The sequence below is a fragment of the Oreochromis niloticus genome, linkage group LG1, assembly GCF_001858045.2.
Source record: "Oreochromis niloticus isolate F11D_XX linkage group LG1, O_niloticus_UMD_NMBU, whole genome shotgun sequence".
NCBI classification, from domain to species: domain Eukaryota; kingdom Metazoa; phylum Chordata; class Actinopteri; order Cichliformes; family Cichlidae; genus Oreochromis; species Oreochromis niloticus.
In genome coordinates this window covers 34,571,682-34,593,034 of record NC_031965.2, presented here as the reverse complement: position 1 = coordinate 34,593,034, position 21,353 = coordinate 34,571,682, and the positions used below count along the sequence as shown (strand labels likewise).

Genomic DNA, 21,353 nt, shown 5'->3' with positions numbered 1-21,353 from the left:
TTTCAGGGTTGCACCTTTCTAGATCGAATTTGTTCCACTGTATCTACATGGATGCGCCATCTGATTGTGAAGTGATTTGAAGAGTATTACATGCTAGATGGTGGTTAGGTGGGAGATATGTGTTGAAGGAACATTCCTGATGAAAGTCAGAATCTAAAGTTTCCCATCAGAGAATTGTACTAACAATGTTGCTACAACAATGACAGCGTATGCCTCACACTGTTCAATGTAACTTCACCTGTCAGTGCTATTAATATTGTGACTGATGGTGTTTTGTGGATTCTGTGAGTCCATTTCAACACACCCAAAACATACAAAGCACCACCATAAAAGCCAAGCCAGCTGCCTACTGTTGCTGCCCAGACATTGCAAGGGATGCCAGTGTGAGTCAGACAGCCTCCTTCCAGTCTTCCCAGTCAGCCGGTCAGTTAGTGGTCAAAGAGGTGACACTGACAGCAGGTACCAGGGTCCCCACCCTCCTCAGCTGACACAAAGACATATGGTCTCACTCTGTTTCTGGCTCTGACTCTGACTGCCTTTTTCCGGACAAGAGAAAAGGGGAAAAAACTGAAAAAGGATGTATCAGTGTAAGGTGTTCTGCTGTATAGGCAGGCAATATAGATGTCATATACAGAAATATTGTCCCTTTCTGATTTCCGCTACACTTGGTAGTGGAAAACCTCTCCCTAGCTGTAAGGCGAAACTAATCTGAGACTACAGGATGTTCTGTATATAGGATCTGTTGTATTTTCTTTGATGTTGTGGTTTCTAGGAAAACCAAACTTTTATTTAAAAGGTCCAAAAATAGATATTATTGCTTTCTTCCAAAATACCATTCTGTGCTAATAAATTAAACAGAGTATGAGACATTTACTAGAACACTACTATAACATAGATGTAGACTCATAATCAAAGCCATTAATACAAGATTACAGTTACTTTTTTTCTGTACTGTTCAGTCCCACGCTGTCTTTTAATGCCAGTTCTAGTGTGCTGAGCATTATAGTCATTATATCAGTGGCTGCATAAAAGTCACTGCTTTATTACATTTTTTTTTTTTTTTTCAGTTTTGTTTTGGGATTTTTGTTTTCTTTTTTTTTTTTCTTGCCTTGGACAGCCTTGTTGTCTGTCAATGTTACTGCACCTCCCCACATCACCCCATAAACCCGCACCACCTCCCTCCTCCACCGCAGGCCGCCCACATTTTAATTTCTTGGCCTAATGAAGCGGGAGCTCTCTCCGCCAAGTTGAATCAATGGGAGTCTGCAAGCATGCCGCGGCTTTTTCACTTTAGTCATCAGCAAAGCCAGGAGAGCGAATTTACGTCTGGGTCTGTGTTTGTGCCCTTCCTAGTTCTTATTCTTTTCTGCATACATGCACATTTTGCATGTGAATGTGCATGTGTGTGCATGCACAACACCATAATAAGCTGTCTTAACATGGTGTTTTCTCACTGTTTCATAAAAAAGCCATTTGTATGCAGGATCCTTCCCTTCACTACCATTAAAGGTATCAGATTACCTCTCACACACAAATCCCATCATCGTCTCTATCTCCATTAACTTGGTCATTTGGATTTGTGCTCTAACACATTTGCATGCAGACACACACACAACGTCTCACACTCAATATAATGTTAATATGTCGACATTTGAACCGAGCTCAAGTTATTTAGACTTAGTATCTCTCTGTTTAACTGGACACTGTAGAGCCACTGATTAATCTATAAAGACACACACTTGACATTATTAAAATACTCTGCTATATTTAGTGATTAAATGTCAAAACTTCTGCAGCCACAAGGAAGGAGTAACTGCTTCATGATTTATTTAAAAAGCTGCTCTGTCAGGTTGGCTATTCATCCAGCTTCTGAAATAAAAAATATTTAAGTAGACTAGAAACCTTTAATATCCTCACTGAGCCTTGCATGATTCCCTACACAGTACTGCTGGGCAATAAAAACAAAACAGAGTGAAAATGCGGCCTCTTTTTGCCGTGTCCAAACACCATAAATTGCTGTTTTTGCTTTGAAAATAGTTAACTTATGACTTCCACTTTTGCTTTATGACTTCATTTGCCAGTTTACCGCAATTAAGTCTTTCATCATCTGCTTTTGTTCTGCCATATGTTCACACAATATGATCATCACATGTCTGTGTCATTAGGTAATGTTTGAGAGACACAAATTAGCTTTCTATTCAGGAAATGATGTAATAAGAGACCATAATGATAATGCATCTCTTGCATTTGATTTCACTCAGTTAAATAAATTACTAATATGAGGCTTAATTTTGGACCCGGTTTCATTAAGCATCTATTTATCTCATATTCAAGTGCTTGTATGTGTACAAGTAAGTGCAGATTTTTAATCGTAACATTTTTGTGTCTTTTGTTTCTGAGACTTTGTTTGACTTTATTTTATCATTTTTATCATTTTCTTTGCCAGTTCCATCAACAACAGTCACATAACGATAATGCTTACAGATGAACCTCTTTAACCCAATGCACAATACACGTCTGCATTTTCTTCAGTGTTGTGTAGAAGCTGTTTGTATTCTCCATGCTTTTCCTCATACTTCCTCTAATCAGCGTTAGAAAGGAGCAACAGACAGTACAATGATTGCTTCAGGGCCTATAGCAGCACAGTGGTGTGCTGATAAGGCTGGCGGCCAGCAAAGGCCTTGCTCTGTCCTGAGAGAGAATGTCATAGCAGAACCGAGCACAGAAGGGACCAAAGGACTCGAGAGGAAAGAATTCACCTGTGAATTAATTCGCCCGGCAGACTACAGGGCAAAGATTGAAGATGTAATCAGCATCTGAAAATCTAGTAACCCAATCAGTCAGAAAAACTTGTACACAATTCAAACCACCACATGTTATAGCTTTTTAAAAAATTCAATAGATGAGGGAGAGAGAGATTTTGGATTGAAAATAAATGTCATTTGGATTTATAAAGCAGTGCCAGTTTCAGTAATATGTTATTATCTAAAGCACAGTCTGTCATTTTAGATCAAGGCCTACATATATTCATCCAAACTAAAGTATATGCACGCCTGTCATCTTCACTCCTTTCTTTTTCATTTGTTTCTCTCCCATTTCCCATTTCTTTTCTTTCCACCCGATGTCTTATTGTTGACTTTCCTGAGTAAAAACTGTAAATAACTGAAATTAACATGTTTGCCCCCGGCATTAAGTTAACAGGGGAATAATTGTTCCACCTCTCTGGATGTGTCCGAATGAGAATGATTTTGTGGGACAGTGTACTATTATGTCCATCCATGTCTAGCATTGTGTTTACTGGCCGCAAATGGGCTGGCAGCAGCCTCTGTGGGTCTTACTCTCTGTTCGCTTCTCTCTGCCAGTTGCTGCACCGCCGCCATCTCTGGCACTTCCATCCACTCTGGATGGCAGTAATCATGGCCAAGCTTTACGCCCATATGGCAGGCAGTCAGCCTCTTAAGCTGGATCGCAACATCACTTAACAGTCATTTAATGATAGCTTACTTGGGCACCATTGCATTAAAGCTCCAAGTTCGGTGTTATCGTCAGAAAAAGATGAAACGTAGATTTTAGTTTCTTTTTTTACGCTCTCGCTTTTAATGCTCCATCTGAATGTAGAAGAGTATAATTACTGTCAACCTCAACAATCTTCTGCCTACATTTAGTCAGTTCAAGTTACTGCTTGTACGCTTAGGGAATTAAAGCACATTATTTGCATGATTTATGAAAACAACATCAATGTTTAACTAAATTAGAACTTGAACGTGATATTAAAAGCAACTACCATCACAATAAAAATATTTTGCAAGATAACAGTTAAAGGGGTTAAGTATCTCTAATCAGCTTGCAAATAAAACAAAATGATGATTTAAATTATATTTAAGCATTTATTGGGGTAAAGCAACCAATTTTAACCAAATGTAATTGGTTGAAATTATGCAGATACACTATTTTGTGGTACTTAATGACACGATTATGGCAGTTTGTTTCTTTACATTTGCTGAGTCAAACCAAAGGTGACTAAGCAAAGGGAATAAGACAAGCTCTGCTGTTTGGCTTTTTAATATGAATTGAAAAGCCAATAACTGTGTTTTAGTCATGTTTCGAAATGCTTTCTGGGATTTCTGTTAGTATTTTGACGCGGGGGGGCTTTACTTGGCCAATGACTATTCTTTATTTTCTTTGTTTTTGAAAATGAAGAGTAAAGAAATTATATTTCAACCCTGTAAGCAAATTGTCGATGCTCATTTTGCATTTAGCCACTGAGGCGTCACATCATTAATGTGACCTAAGCCCACTACCCCGCCTACGAATAGGGAATAGTGTGTTAACTCTACATCATGTAGTGTGCACAGCTGGTTTGGAGAAAACTTGGATTACGATTTGCATGATGGATTTCAAACTAATTGGAAATAGGCTATGGTTTTATTTTTCAGACATACTGGTTGTATTAGGAGCGATTAGTGGCAGTTGTGGTGAATGTATCTCTGGTGTCTCTCCCCTGCACCTGGTGTATGTTTAACATTCATGAATAGTTTAAACCTCTAGCATCCCCTCTTATGCCTCTCTAGAAACTGCACATGTATTTAATACAAACTGCCCGTTTAGAGGGGTTTTTTCCCCTCCCCTTATATCTGTAAAGCTACAGCAACTTACAGTAAAAGGATTGATGAATGGATTGATGGCTGGTCTGTGGGTTGTTGGGTGTACCTTATTATACCTATCAGGCATCAGGACGAGGCATCTCAAAGTATCTCAAATCCAAGTTTAATGCTAACTGTAGACCATCTGATGTCAAATACATACACTCATTAGTGACACATGTTACTCATAAACCTTTGTTTGTAAGAGTGAAAATTTGGGCTGATAATAGTATCTCCTCTTTTCTTTGTGTAACACTTCATTCTCTTTAATTGTAAGTAATTCACAGGAGTCTATTGTCTAACAGCTCACTGTAATGGCACTAATCACAGCAGAGAGATCATTACGGCCATTATGGTTAGAACTTTGCTGAAATTAATTGTTTAGGAATATTTGGACAATAAAACCTTTCTGTTGCAACATGGAAAGCAATACCATTTTTTTCCATTGTAGGCACATGGAGAACAGTAATAGGACAAACATGTCATGTAAGTCAGTTTTCGAACTGCAGAAATGATGCTGCTAAGGTGGGGGGCCTACTTTCATTATTCTCTTATCGTGTAAAGAAAATGCATCGAAACGAGACTGCAGGCTGTGAGCAAGTGCACAACATCTGATTCTAAGTCTCCCCTATAGGTGACATTTTTGTTTTCAATGTACTATGTAAGTGAAATGTAGGCTGATTTCTATGTATCTTTTGTTTTATTCAGTCACATTGTTCATCATTCTAAAAATCATTTGGGAAAATACACTGAACCTTACAGAGTTGCAAAAATTGCAGTACTACTAGTTAGAGATATATAAGTTCCTTTTCACATCTCTAATACTTAGTGTTTGTCAAGTATTTGTGCAACCTTAGTTTTTTATTCAAGATCCAGCAGGTGAAAGAGAAGGATTTATTATGTGGTGAGAAGATTTAGGATTAAGCTTAAGTCATGTTATTATTTTTTTTTTAACTTCACTGCTGAAAGTTTCAAAGAAACTCATTTTGAAACACTTAATGTTGTTAAGGTGCTTTTAAAGCTAGCCACTGTTGGACCATCAGGTTTGAATATTATTGGAGTGCTCTAATCGCACTGAAAAAAAAAGAAAAATTGCTATTAATGTCAGTTGCCTGAACCATTGCTCTTAGTCTGCTGATTTGGATGAGATAAAAGCATTTGAAAATAGGCAATCGTTTGTCATTAGCTTGAAATTGCTTCTTTCTTTCTTTCTTTCTTTCTTTCTTTCTTTCTTTTTTTTTAAAGCTTGTTACTGCTGTCAAAATTCCATTACATTGGCATACGTACTGTATGAATGTGTAGGTGTATACACTATGTGGGCAAAGGGATCTGTAACTTGTGATGCAGTTAAAGTAGAAATAATACCTGAAATGCAAATAAAAGATTCCACAAGAAATTAGGTTAAACTCATATAACGACCACTCCAGACAGGTAATTTAACCAAGTCAACTTATGATTAACAGAATATGTAAAATTTGTTTCTTTCATGTAAATCCAACTTTAAATATTCATGATTTTATTACTGTATTTATTTAGTATATAATCAGATTTCTGAACATCCACTGTTCAAGTGGTTTTCCGGTTTTCTTTGAGAAAAATAAATATACACTTTTTTTTCTCTACCAGGCTCATTGGTTTCATTTTATCTTTAATATTCTTGCTGTTCTTTATTGCTGTTGTTGAAGTTTCCAGCAACGTATCACTGGTATGACTGTGATTGATGACTAACTGTTGGGGGACTTGTTTTTGCAGTGGATACCAGTTCTCTCAGATTTCAAGCGGAAAGAAACCGTCTGGGGCTTTGTGCCAGATAACTTGAGTCAACCCCCAGCCCTTCACCTTGGGGACTACAACCTGGATGGGTTCCCTGATGCCCTGGTAGTCCTCCAAAACAAAAGTGGAAGGTAGGAACAAAGCACACGTGAGCTCCATTTAATAACTCCTCATATGTGTGCATATTTGCAGGTTTTGTTCTATAATAAACCTACTTGTGTGAGGGTGAGATATGTAGATATAATTTTCAAGTTCCTCCAAGATCGTTGTATAAGATCGTGTCTTGAAACAATAATTTCATGTGAGAATGAAGGTAATCCTCACTTGGCAGAGGGTCCTTGGAAATTTGTCAAGTAGGTCCCCGAACTCCAATCCAGCTAATGTTTGACTCCCATCATTCACTTCATGAGCCATCAGTGCAGAGGAATAAACTGTCAGTATGCACAGGTCCAGGGGGAGCCTACAGCATGTAGTGCAGCTATGTACAAACCTTGTTTACATAGTGATTACTCTGGTTTCTTGACATTAATATCGTGAGACTCACAGATTTCATGGAAACCTCTGAGTTCTCATTTTGCTTCATTTATTACCCACATTTGAATTTGTTGTGTAGCATCCTACATTTGATGAGATTATACTAACTATAGTATTCCAGCAGCACCATAAATTTGAATTGATTGGAACCTAATAAGTCAAGATGCATACTTAAATGGCTTATGCAAATTTGTTTAGCTTTCAAAACTATAAATGTATTTTTCTTTCTTTTCTTAAAGACGCCACATGGCGGATGAATTTATGCATTAATTTACTGTGAAATTAGTGTACTTGCAAATGACACATTCTCACGGTGAGGGCGGGGTAATGCCTGACAGTATAGCACTATCCATTATGACATTTTTTTACAAAAACAACTGTCACCCGCAAGCGACAGGGGGGATAATATAGCAGCATTTATTTCTTTAAAGTATAATTATTAATTTACATTTTCACAAAGGCAGCTAATTTGGGCAATACATTTTCATCCTAGTGCTCAAAGGCAAAAATCGTATATATTTGCAGTGTACAAGGTATTCATAAATAGACCTGCAATCCTGTTCACAGTAGACTTCCAGAACAACTCTCTTCCTCGAGCACGGTCATTACTAGCATGTTCAATGGTGGTGCAGTGGCAAACTGGTCATCCAGAGGTTGACAGTGTTGCACGCTCAATCTCGGGGCCGTGCAGTTGGTTGTATTCTGGTTATATTCATATATAAAAAGCAGGCACCTATGTCATTCTGCATTTTCCCCCTGGTGTGACTGTAGCATTAACCAAATCTATTTAATATTGAAAGAATGTATGACATAATTTAATGAAGGAGTGTTACTGAACACAGGCTGGAAGGAAGGCGACTAAGGTGAGTGTGTTCTTCAGCTTATGGACGTCATGACTGATAAGCCTAGTCTTTAAAAATCATTACTGCATACGCTAAAATGCAAGCACCACAACCACTGGGAATAAGGAGTATGTGTTTATTGAAGGACATGTTTGTTGTGGATTATCTAGCCTCAGAGATGATGATAAGATAGCTGAAGAGGTCAAGGCTGCGATTATCTATGCATACTGATTGCTGTGTTTGTCAGAAGTAGTAAGACGTTGGGCAAGAGCTTCAAAAGACACATTTGAACCCTATTTTTCTATATAATCATCAGTAAGTCCTGCTGGGCTTAACTCTTTGCATTCACCCTCATCTGCAAATAGCTTATTTCTCAAAAGCTCTAATCACAAAAAGCAGTGGTGTCTCCCGTTCTCTCTTCCTTTTTCCATTTCGCTCTCATCTGAAGCCTGAACTTTGTAATCCTCTACTGGGCCAGGGGCATTATTGCAGTACAGTTTACCAATATAGTATAGTCTGCTCCAGCTAACATTTCAAATGACGTCATCAACTAATGAAAACAGATCAGGATGAAGAGAGAAAAAAAGGTTAGAGAATTTTTTAGATGCCTTTTTAGATTTTTTTTAGATCTTTTTCAGCTACCACATACCTTAGAAGATTAGCATAACAGTGCCAGTGGCTTGATTAGTAAATTCTATATCATGCTTAGGAAATAGGCCTATACACAACCATTCTCCCACAACTCTGGTCTGAATTGCTTCTTTTGAGTAAAAAGTATGAGGTTTCAGAGGATAGCCTTGACAGATCAGATGTAGCTGTTTTTCTTCACATACTTTATGAAATACCACCAACTCCTCATCTGCTTTGGATTCAGCAGCGCTCTGAAGTCCAACCTGCATCGGGCGTTGCTGTCTCTGTAAATTCTTTCTACTCAAATGCTCTCATCTAACCAAATATTTGTAATGCCCACAACTAGTCTATTTCAAGTCCCACTCCTCCTCCGCCCCTCTCTTTTCTCTCTCATCTCTCCATCTCTTCTCCTTCAACTGGGTATTTATAGCAGCTTTTCAGATGAAAGTCCTGCCAGTCCGCGTCACTCCTCCTCGCAGGAAAATGAATGTTGATTTAAGTGTTCAAAATAGGAGGACGGCAGAAGAAAGGGTGTGAGATGAGAGTAATCGGGTGAAATGAATGGAACAATGAGCAGATGGAGGCAGCAGAAGGAATAAATGGAGAGTTGGAAGGTCATTTAGTAAACATGAGGCCATTTTCTCTTACTACTCAAACTTTAAAAAAACAAGTTGTTTATACTGCTTTAGAATGATATGTTTCTTATCTTATTAATACTTAATTATTGATTTCGTTGTTCTTTCCCCCCTTTATTTTTAAGACCTCAGACCTGCTAATAGGGAATTTTGGGAAATGAATGATCAGCACATTTTGAAAGGCAGTGTGACAATATACTTAAGTACCATGTGTAAGAGCTGAAGATATTAAGTATAGACTTTGCTCAGCAGAAAGTTGGTAAACCCAATATATCTCAAGGAGGAGTCACTTTTACATTAATCTTCTTTATGCATGTGTGCTTAATTTGAATTTTAGATTGTAAGCAATGTAGGTAACCTACTATCCAGCCTTTTCACTTTAAGAAAGCTGTCATCACTGCTGTCAAAGGCATCAGTCGCATCACCTACCATTTCAGGGTAAGAAACTTTATATCAGCATAAAACTAGAAAGCTGTTACCCTCTACCCACATAGCAAAATTGGTATGGATCGGATCTGGCCCATACAATGTGCTTACACATGGCCCACATACCGCAAAGAATGACGGAACCTTTGGTGGCCCAGATCTGGTTTGCCAGCGGTGGCCCACACATGGGCCAGCACAAGACCTACTGGTGGCCCTGACTTCCAGACACACTGGTGGCCCAGTACAGTTTCAGCTCTGGCCCCAGATGTCAGCCTAATGTGTACCTTAATCAAGCTATGTAATAACAACATGTGCATAATAGTGCAAAAGTAACATGACGGAACTCTGTTCAGACTGATTCTTATATAACGCTTTTCACTATCCCGGATTACTGAAAGTGCTCTGTACAGCATGCCACATTCACCCAATCACACACTTTCTCTAAACTGAGTGCTTCCTAACTACATTCATACACATTCACACTCTCGACATGCAGACTGGAGGAGCCAGGGATTGAACCACTAACCTTCCAATCAGAAGGTGACCTGCTCTACCTCCTGAGCTACAGCCACCCAGTGGTAAACATGAGTAAACCCTCACTAGGTTTTGGTTAAAGTGTACACTCACAAACCTGTCAAACCTGCATTTAAACTTTGGCTACCAAAGCAGTATAGTATTGCAACATGGCATTTGGGTCTTCTAACTAAAATAGGAAAACAGGAACATAGACAGTGCCATCATTGCCAGACCTGGCGCACATCTGGTTGACATACACCCTGCCATGACACCAGTCATTCAGAAGTGCCAGCTTGATGCCAGATCTGGGCCAGACCTGTTTTCTATGAGCGTGGGCCACATAAACCAAACCACAATCGAGCCAGATATGGCATGCCATCACATAAACAGTGCCATCTACACCAGGCCTGGCCCATATCTGGATGACCTACGTCTTATCATGCCAGAAGTCAGCCAGCAGTGCCGGCTTGATACCAGAGCCGGGCCAGACCTGCTTGCTACGTGGGTAGTAATACTTCTTCTCAATACTATTACTAATAATAATTACAGATTTTTGGGGGGAAACGGTCATTATGAATTCTATTCCCCAGCCAGCTGGGGCCTTTCTGTGTATAGTTTGCATGTTCATAGGTTATCCAGCTTCTACCAGAGTCCAAATCCATGCATGTTAGGTTAACTCAGGGGTCGGCAACCTGCGGCTCCGGAGCCGCATGCGGCTCTTTAGTCCTTATACTGCGGCTCCGCGTGGTTTGGGAAAATAAATTAGAAGTATTTAGCTGAAGTGTATTTTATTTATGTTAGTTCTTTTTAACTCGTAGTTCTAATTTGGAAGATTATTGTGATATTGAAATATAAAAATAAAATTATATTATATTATTTTTTCATCGCTCAAAATAAGCGTCACACTCGCGGAAGCCGGTATACCCGCCGAAACGCCGTGCATTTATCGAGACTTTCAACCCCAGATAGGCCAATTATGGATCTTCGGATCCACATTATGTCAGCAGCTCTTCTCCACCGTGAAATATGTTAAAGACAAACACCGTGAGTAAACTGACTTCGTATAGCCCCGATTTGCGGACTCTGTGCGCAGAGGTTCAGGAGCAGAAGTCCCATTGTAAACAAATCACAGCAGACCCGACGATGTTTCCATGAACACGCTTTTGAGCATCTCTTTATTGAGCACTTTTCACACACGGTTGCTGTACGCATACAGCCGGCTGTAGCTTTGCAGCTCAGAGCCCGACATACACCACCAACAACACAACAGCGCAGACAGCGCAGACGTAAAGGCAGCGAGGCGTGATTGCAGGTGTCACTCAGGTGCGTCCGCCTCCCCTGCAGCGGCGCTGCAAACCACGCCCCGCCGCACGCATTAACCAGGTAAAATACATATTTAGGCAGAATTTTGCAAATATCTATTTTTCATTTTTCAGCAGCATAGTGCTTTTTTCCGATTATTTTTTTAAGAGTCAGGTCAAGGTTCCAACAGCCCAAAGGCGATATAAGGGTGGCGGCTCACAACAGTTTTTGTTTGCTACATGGATCATTTTAGTTCAGGTTGGTGTCTTTCCTTTTGTTATATTTCTTTAAGAGTTCAAAATGTGTTGATTACATAAATATAATTTAATTTTCTCTGTAGCACTTCATGGATTTCATAAACAGCACACCTTAGTTGTTCACACAAAGCATTAAGATAAAAAACAATATATACAGTGTTATCTTCATTTTAGATGTCAAAAAGTATTTGCGGCTCCCAGTGTTTTCTTTTGCGTGGAAACCGGGTCCAAGTGGCTCTTTGGGTGTAAAAGGTTGCAGACCCCTGAGTTAACTGGTAATTCTAAATCACTCATATCTGTGAATGTGAGTGTGAATGGTTGTCTGTTTTTCTGTGTTAGCCCAGCAATAGAATGGCAGCTTGGTGTACCCCACCTCTCATCCACGGCCACCCACCACCACCATCCTGAACTGGATAAGCGAAAGAGATGGATGCATTATGAATTCCAAGACACTGTCACTGTGTGTGTTTGTGTCTTCATATCTGTGTGCCACATGTTTAGGTTTTTATCTTTGTGCAGTTTAATGTCTATCGGCAGTTCCCAGAGCTGCACTCCTCCTGGTCTACGTTATGTCCAGGTCACAGGACAGATGGTTCCTCCAGACTCTTTCTCTCTGTCACTCTTGCTCTGTCTCGTGCACACAGTTACATGCTCACACAGATGAACATCACAACAAAGAGTACAAGGGTGTTACTCCCTGCTGAAAAGAGCTCCTATAGGCATTTCAGTGATTGCAAGAAAGTTTGGAATGCCGACTGAGATGGGAAGCAAGACAGAGAGAGAGAGCAATGCAGTCTCAGTGAAAGAAATCTAGTGTGAAAGTAAAAGACATGCCCTTTTTCCTGTGTTGCCTTTTACAGATGCAAGAAACGTTCTACCGGAATCCTCATGATAAAATATCGCCCTTTCTGGCATAGATGACAGAGTATGTCAATGTGTAGTTTATACTATATATGTAACAGATTCTTCTTCTTGTTTCCAGGCATGAGGCAGGCTGTAGAGCTGTATGATTTATTCACAAACTTACTTGGCCCATTTTCTGTTACGGCTTCGAATAAAAAAAAATAAAAAAGCAGTTATTAATTGTACTTTAGTCATTTGAGGTTCGCCATTCATAGACTAAGTAGTGTTAGAGATGTTACGTTGACAAAAGCATAATTATTTATGAACCTTTTACATGTTTACAGATATAAAACCTACCTACATGTGGGTTGGGAAAATTCACTTTATGCAGCAGTTAATCTAATTACATCTAATTATTCTAATTTAGATGGTAATTAATTTTATTAAGATAGTAATAAAGGTATTGTTTTGTTTTATTTTGAAAGATGTCCGAACTACTGTTTCTCTAAAAACCAATGTAGGTCCTGATCACCCAAAGTTGTAATAATTTGATATGCAAGAAAATTGGACACATAATGCAGTAGTACAATATACTAAGAACAAACCTGCAGCAGCCATAATTATATTATTGTCATTGCAGAGTGAAGTGTCTCATACTGCAGACAAACGGCAACGAAACAATGAGGCCAGATGTTGCCTGTTAGAGCTATCACTCCTTTCTGTTTTCTTTTCCTTTTTCCTACAGCCTGAACTACTATTCATTTATCAGCTTACCATCATTAGTGTGACTTTGAAAGTGTCAAAGCTTCAGAAGATGCCTATTTAAAGAGAATTTGCCACAAGCTGCTACAGAGTGCAGTTAGATGAATGGCTTTACTTTCTAGGAATAACACAAAATATGAACCACTCTTAAACTGCTTTTGTATGCAGAGTGTAGGACTGTTTGTGTCAGCCACAGCCCTCACAGACTGGGATTATCCTCAGCTGTAATCACCCACCCTCAACTGTATCACATTCATAGACTGAATAAAATGTGCAAAGGTCAGCTTTAAAGTGTAATCTGCCTGAAGCAACTTAGATATAATTACAAGTGTGTCTCCAGTGTGCACATCAGCATGTGTGTCTCAAGTAATTGAAAACAGCCAGATGACCTTCTAGATGAAACCTCGCTTTCAGTCAGATCTTTGCTCCTGCAATTCTGAGGCTTTCCCAAACCTCCGTCACCATAACCTTTAACTTCAGCGGATAACTGCAAGTTAAATCAGACCAATGGATTAAAATGGGCCTACATCATCATTGCACTCTCATATACACAGAGATTATAATTTAATGCCCATTAAGTCCAAGTGCTGACCACTGTTTACCTTCTCAGATAAAAAACTACAAAGCGAATACAATATTTGCAGTATGAATATTTTCTTTATTTTATCTCTCTAGAATAAATGTTTCTCTGTGTTGTGCCTTGGGCTGTACCAGCATGCTTCTAAGCAATATTACAGCCTTTCCACCCCTGTCACTCATCATATAAAATGTTCAGAACAACCATTTTCAAGGTGTATGAGTCAGCGAGCACTAACACGCCACAGCAGTGACAAGCTCCCACCCTTCCTTGGAGACTTCAGAGATGTGTCCCAACGCAGAAATTGATTTATTCCGAGGAACTAGAAATTAGTATGTATTGTTTCCTATTGACTATAAATCAACCACATAGCATATTAAAATTAATCATTAGTAATATATATTATTTTTGGAGGGTACCTTATTGTGTTTTCTTGATTGTGGGTTGTCTTTTTACCGCCGCTGAGCTAGAAACAAAAATATTATGCACAAATCCCGTTCACAGTTTCTTTACTAAGCAATACATAAACTGCTGGTGGTTGGTGGTTTCATTTAGTTGGGCATAGTTTTTCCTTACCCACATACTTTTGAGATTCAAGGCATGGTTCGCCAATAATAAAGGTATATACCATTTTTGACTCACTAGAGAGATTTTTTTTTTTTTTTGCTTTTGTTTTGCCAACTGTTATTTACTCCAAGAAAATATGGTCATTATTTTAAATGTCTAATCAGCCTTCTGTTTAGAATAACATTAATTGTTTTTTCCCAAATTGGAGTCAGAAATGTTTTTTAGATAAGCAGAATCTCCTAACATCTGCTGATCTCTCTGAATTTAGCTTTTGTTTGCCTGTGTCAACATTTAAAAGACATTAATATGTAGACATGTTAATACCAGTCAGATCTCCCACTATAGTGTGCTTTTGCAGTTATAAAAAAGGCTAAACTCTCCTCTGATAATGAACTATGTGGAGTGTTTTTGTTTGGTGTTTCTATTAGAGTGCAGAGTGTGGCGTGGGCAGCAGTTAGCAGCACTAACTGTCTCCTTCTGATCTTTTAGCTCTGACCAGCTGCCGGAGTATAAAAAAAACAACTCATCAGACGTCTAAAACCAGCAGAAGGCTTTTTGAGCTAAATGCTATCTTTTGCACACAGACACACTGTGACTGCTTTTGGAAAAGGTGGCCCCACTAATAAATTAGTTTTTGGTTTGTCCAAAAGTGAATTCTATGAAGTCGATAAGACCACTTTTGATTGCGAAAATTGAATTTGTAGATTTCTCCCTGTATTTTGCAAATAAATCAGTCTAGACCTACGGTTCTAAATGTGAAGGTATCAGGAGGTTCACAGTGAGAGTGTTAATGCACAATCCTCCACCCATTTATTATCCTAACAGCTTATCTAGTTCAGGGTCTCAGGAGAGCTGGAACCAGAATACAACCTAAATGAGAGAAACTTCAGGCCAAAGCCGTTACGTTAAATAGTGCACTAAGTTTTCATGCAGTCTCTGTTGAGTGTGTGCCCTGGGCTGCTAAAAGCATAACCTAGAATGTCCTTCAGTGTCAGCAGCTCCCAGGCGAAATTTCACACATAAGAGCCCTGTCTGGGTTGAAACTCAGGTCCCTCGTGCTGTGAGGCACTGGTCCTAGCATCAAGCCACAATTCTTTAAAAAATTCCAAATTTTTCCAAAATTAATTCCATCCATTTTCTTCAGTTTATCTGGGTCCTGGTCGTGGGGGCAGCAGCCTAAGCAGAGAAGCCCAGACCTCCCTCCTGCTGGCCACCTTCTCCAGCTTGTCTGGGGAAACACCAAGGCATTCCCAGGCCAGCCAAGAGATATAGTCTCTCCAGCATGTCCTGGGACTGCCTCGGGGCCTCCTCCCGGTGGGACATGCCTGATAGACCTCCCCCAGGAGGCATCTTCGTCAGATGCCCAAAACACCTCAACTGATGAAGGCATCAAAGCCACATCATTTGCGTAAAACAGAGACGAGATTCAGACACTGTCCAAGTGGAAGCCTTCCGTCACTTGGCTATGCCAAGAAATTCTGTCTATAAAAATTATGAACAGAATTGGTGACAAAGGACAGCCCCGGCTGAGTCCAACACCCACTGGGAACGAGTCAGACTTATTGCCGGCTATGCGGACCTAGTTCTTGCAACGGTTGTATAAGGATAGAATGGCATGTAGCAACGGGCCAGACACCCTATACTCCCTAAGCACCCATCACTCTGAGGGACACAGTCTCCAAGTCCACCAAACACATGTAAACTAGTTGGGCAAACTCCCATGCACCCTGAAGTATCCTCAAGAGGGTAAAGAGCTGGTCTGTACTATACTATAGACATACAACTTCACTGAGGTGAAGTCAGTGCTCTTATGGAAGAACAATTTCTGAATTTGCACCGCATGAAGTTCCCACCATGGGGAAAAAAGGTAGTCTTCTAAAACAATGTGACCTTTAAAAAATGGTTCTTGGTTTTCTCTCCAGCCCACTGCGGTGTTCTGAGCTGCTGTTGCACATACATCTCCACAAAACAAGTAACATCAGTGAACCAATACAGAAAGTTAAATGGTGCTAACAATGGTGATGGCTCTCATAACCGTATTTCATGTCGCAGGCAGATTTGCTAGCAACTCAACTCAACTTGGTCCACTCAGATGACACTGTTCACTTTTTTGCATCTATTAATATTGTCATTGTTATGGGCTCATTCTGAACAAACTTAACCAAGATTTAATTGTATATAATCATTTGGTATAATTAGCTGTGTATGAAATGATAGTTTTGGGGGTGAGACCAAGCAGTTCTCCACTTTTCTTCCAGGAGTTGTTGTGCACACAAGTGTTTCTCCCATCAGCTGCAGAGGGTAGAGGACAGAGGGCAGGATGATGCCATAGCGCTGTCAGCAAGTTGAATGTTAAAAGGTTAAGAACCACTACTGTGCAAGGGAACTTTTGCTGTTTAATTGTAGGTAATTTTCTACCAGTGAATGGAATATTTACTGTCCTGACAATGATTTTCCATGTATTCATGAGAGCAAGAAAAATATAGACTAACAAGCAACACAATGAGTCTAACAACATCTTGTGATGGGGTTGTGTGCATATTGTATGCCTCTTGGATTCCCCACATCATCCTCACAAAGAAAAAACACAATTTCTTTTTTCTCTTGTTTTATGAATGAAGGACTAAAGGATAACAAACCACATTGTCTTCTTTGTGCTACCCACAGATGGGTCCACAGTTATTTGGTTTTTGGGGGCTTCTCTAAAACACAGGATAGGATACCATCTTTCAAAAACCAGCTTCTCTTTACAGTACACTCATGTTTCCTGGTACCTTCTTCCAGATGAAATCGTGGGATGTTCTTAAATGGCAAGTTAGTGTAAGAATTTATACACTGAGTATAGACTGTATACAAAGTCTGTAATGTGCTAATTGCTGTGATAAATTCCTATTTTTATGCAGGTATTTTATGCATTTGATAAGTCAAAGCAAATTAATGACCATATGCCTGCTCTCTCATACACAGACACAGGAGAGCAATCAGCTTTTACACGTTCCTTTGGGCTTTTTTCTCTTTTCCTCATTTTGTACATCAAAGCCATAGTGTTTTACTGAATGCCACCAGAGATGCTCTCTCCATGGGAACACACAACTGCTGCCGTTAAGCATAAAGATAATAGCCCCTTCTTTGCTCACCCATATACTTTGAAAACTAATTAAATCTTCCTTGTTAAGGCTTTAGGGCCCTCTCAGGGATTGAGCATGAGAACGAATGTGTATGTGCAATGTTTGTGTGCCAGGGAGAGACAGAGATGGAGAAAAATGTGTATTTGTTTTGCCAACTCGATGAGAAAGATTGTAAAGTCTGTTGAAGATGCTGTATAAAGAAAGGAAGGCAGGAATGAGAGCTTCCTACATGAGTAATAACTCCACCTCAGTGATTGCAGTCAGTTGTCAGCCTGTACAGATGTTGCTTTGGGAAAGCAGTCATCAGAATATATCGGTGGCAGCTTGTGAAAATCCTTTCTGCTGTAAACTATAGAATTCAAATGGAAAGTTGGGAATAATATTTCTTTGTTGCTTTCTTTCCTAATTGCCTTTTCACCATTTGATAGTACGGTATAACTTGAAAATATTTTCACTTTCACACAAATTATATGTTTCTATCCAGTTGGTCATAATTTACTGTGGGAAAAAGAACTGCTTGTGTAGGTGTTTTTTTTCTTGCCTCTAATCATCCAGGCAGCTTAAACCCCAAACTGGGCAGCAGTTTCCAGCGTTTAATTTATTTTATTAAGCCATTTTACTTCGAAGCATCTTCCTCTCTACTTTGCTCTGGAAAAATATAGATTCATTTTCGGTTGTGTACAAAGGCTTTTAGGACATTATTGATGAAGCATGGCATGAAGCTACTGAAACTTAACATTAGACAAACAAAGCGGAAAGAGCCCTTGCCATATCAACACAAAATCTGCGTAACTTCCATGCCCCATACTTAAATTTAGCAAGTAATGTAATGGTGCCAATGAAGAGCAGACATCCTGCACATTTTTACAGCCTTTTGCTGTGACAACTGGAGCTAAATTGCTGATTCCTTGTATCAGACCACGCTACTTTCATAGACACCACAATAGTCAAGCAGATCATCCAGTACCCCCACTGCCTCTCTGTACTCAGGTAGGCTTTGCATTCACAGGAAGACGCATATACGATCTCCATTCATTTGCGACCCTCAGGGAGACGGTGCGTCCTGCTGGCCTCGAGTGTTTGATGTTAAAATGTTCCTCCTCGGTTTTATAAGAGCCCGCTGTTGCAGGAGGAATGTTTAAATGTCACACTGCACCTTCCACTGGGCTGCATTACATAGCTGTGTGTGTGTGTGTGTGTGTGTGTGTGTGTGTGTGTGTGTGTGTGTGTCTGTGTGTACATGTCCCATGTACCCATGCGATGTAGCAGTGTGAGGTGAGAGGGAGCTATTTCTGGAATATGAAATGAGGTCACAGACGGAGGCAGCTAAACTTAAGTGATTTCTGTTGTACCTCAAACACTATGTGAGAGCACATCGCAGTGTTCTACACACCTCCTTACTACTTGTTACTGCTGATTGCAGATACTTTTATTTAAAACTGATATTGTCTATGAAGATGCACGTTCAGATGTCATAATAATCTTTGCAAAGCAAAGCAAATCAACAATGAGAAAGGATAAGCCTTGAGGATATGCAGCAAATCTGCAAGACGCACACTCACACACACGTATGTGTAAACCTCTTCAGGCTATAGGTCAATGAGTGTAATAGAATAATGTAGTTAACCTCTGCTTGAGGTTGTTCCTAACTACAGTCACAAAATACCTTATTGTGTTATCAATTCTGTCTCACTCTGCAATAAACAAGTGTTTCATGAGAGAAGAAAAATTCTGTTTAACTGTCTCACTCCCATTGTTACAGCCTCTACTGTAGATGAAATAGTTTTTAATAAATTATAAATACATTATATAAACAAATCATAAGTACATTCTTGATTCAGCATCAATTATGAAATATAATTATCTTGTTTCTACATGAGAAGAATTAGATAAATAGGCTGTTTTCTTCTTTTCATTATAAAATTTAACATCTGTCAATTTCTAGCAAAATGTAATGAATTGCAAGTCTTTCTTTATATTAGAAGGAAATGTCTGCTTCTGATATTAATACTAGATACTTACAAAATATACAAAGCCAGTGTAAAAGTGTTGACAACTCTATACTCAAGCTACTGGAACTAACTTTAGCTTCACAGCCTGTCAGCAAGAGGTGCTTCACAGCCTGAATCCTTCACATTCAGGGCTTTTAAAATGATGAGCTGAAAACAGAGTGAAGGACTTTAAACTGATGTTTTCCAAATAAAATCTGCTAGCCATTTATAGATTACACCGTTTAAATTACCTTCAATTACATGCCAAGATATTAAGTACAGTGGTAGTTGCTAAGTGGGATAATTTGCCTTTTGTGCAGTCTTTTAGTTTAGTTTTTCTTTATCAGTTAACTTCAACAGAAACAAGATAAATCAAAGATGAATCACTCAATGCTTTTAAAACACCACCAATACCAGTTGCACTTGCACATTTTTCAACTTTTCAGGGTCCTTGACACAGAGTTTATTCCTAACATTTACTCTTTGGGTTATCACAGTATCTTGTGGCCACAGCACTTTTTGTTGAAGATGGATCTTATTGCCATTATGTTTGGGGTCCTGGAAAATGAATTTCAGACTTCCAAATGTTCAGAAGGACTTGTTGTACTTCTGAACATTTTTGAGTCTCTTCTAACAAAATCCTCAATAAAGTTTTCCAGAAATAAAGTCCCAAACTTGCCAGAAACCAGTCTGATGCTTCAGCATTGCCTGCAGACACTCTGTCTTGTAGGCACCTTAGCATATAAACTGTCTTCTGTGAGGGCAGATGTTTCAGATTTTGACTTGTCAGTTCAAAGCACCTGCTGCCATTTTTCACACCCCACTTCTTTTTTCTGTGCATTTCTATGTCATGAGGTTTTTTTGCACAGAGAAATGGAGAAAGAGAAAAGGCTCTTTGGGTGCAAGTCTTTCATTAAAACCACTTCTGACTACTCTTGTGTGAGTTGTTGATGGCCGTGTCAGTCTTTCATCCTTTCTTTATAAGGCCTCTCAATCTTGCTTATTTCTTTGTGCTTCTATAGAAAAGCTTTAACCACACATCTGTCTAACACATACCTGTCTCTCTATAAAGTTATTGGAATTGCTTCTGTCTTGTTTCTGTGCTTACTCTTTCCGTAGTGTCAAATGCTTCACTGTCCTTTAGCTATTTTTTTTCCCTAGCAAAGCCTTTTCTCATTCAGTTAATAATAGTTCAGCCTGCATATTTTGTTTTTTAGCATATGCTTGCTATGTCTGGATAACTTTAGATTAATGCAGAGTGTGGCATTTCCTATTGCCAAGCTAATGTATATCCAACAGTCAGAGATAAATGATTGTTTCTGAAAATGACAGAATGACTTTTTCAAACAAAAACTTACAATGCTGGTTGAAAGATTCTCCCTTTGCAAAGTCATCATTTCAGTTACTTTAATTATAATGAGCCAAGCTCTCAGACATTTGTTTATCTTGGCTTGCTGTCAGCTTGTTTTTCTCTTGATGTGAAAAAACTTTCTACTTGTAGTTATGTGGATCAGCATCATGTACCTACAAACCGGTCAGAGTCACACTCAACACTTAAACCAATGTTTGCACAGTTTTATGAGTACTTTATTGCATCACTAAGTATGGCCAAATAAAAATTTGATTCTTAATATTTTTTAATTCATATCTCTGTAAAGAATTGCAATTAATTGTAAATAATGTATTTTTAGCGTCCGTGCTGAATTTTGATTAAATATGTTAAACTCAGAGTTAAAGTTCAAGTCAGTATAGCATCGCATTCATTTGCCCACTCACATAAAGCAGAGCAGCAATTAATCCTTTTGCTTATACAAAGCTCACTGCTCTTCACCTTGTTGATGCCTTGATGAGTTCCATCAAATTAAGTTTTACTGTTGCTGTCCATATATATGTGTGTGTTAGTCTCTCTGTGTTTCTATCTATCAGT

The 21,353-nt window shown here is 39.1% G+C and overlaps 1 protein-coding gene across 1 annotated transcript in view; it reads left to right on the top strand.

The window, feature by feature from the left end:
* The window catches only part of itfg1 (integrin alpha FG-GAP repeat containing 1), a 148,183-nt gene that overhangs the window by 55,523 nt on the left and 71,307 nt on the right, over positions 1-21,353 (top strand). The window contains exon 10 of the mRNA XM_003437574.5: positions 6,396-6,547. Coding sequence (XP_003437622.1) covers positions 6,396-6,547 — 152 coding nt within the window. The remainder of the gene's footprint in view (positions 1-6,395; positions 6,548-21,353) is intronic.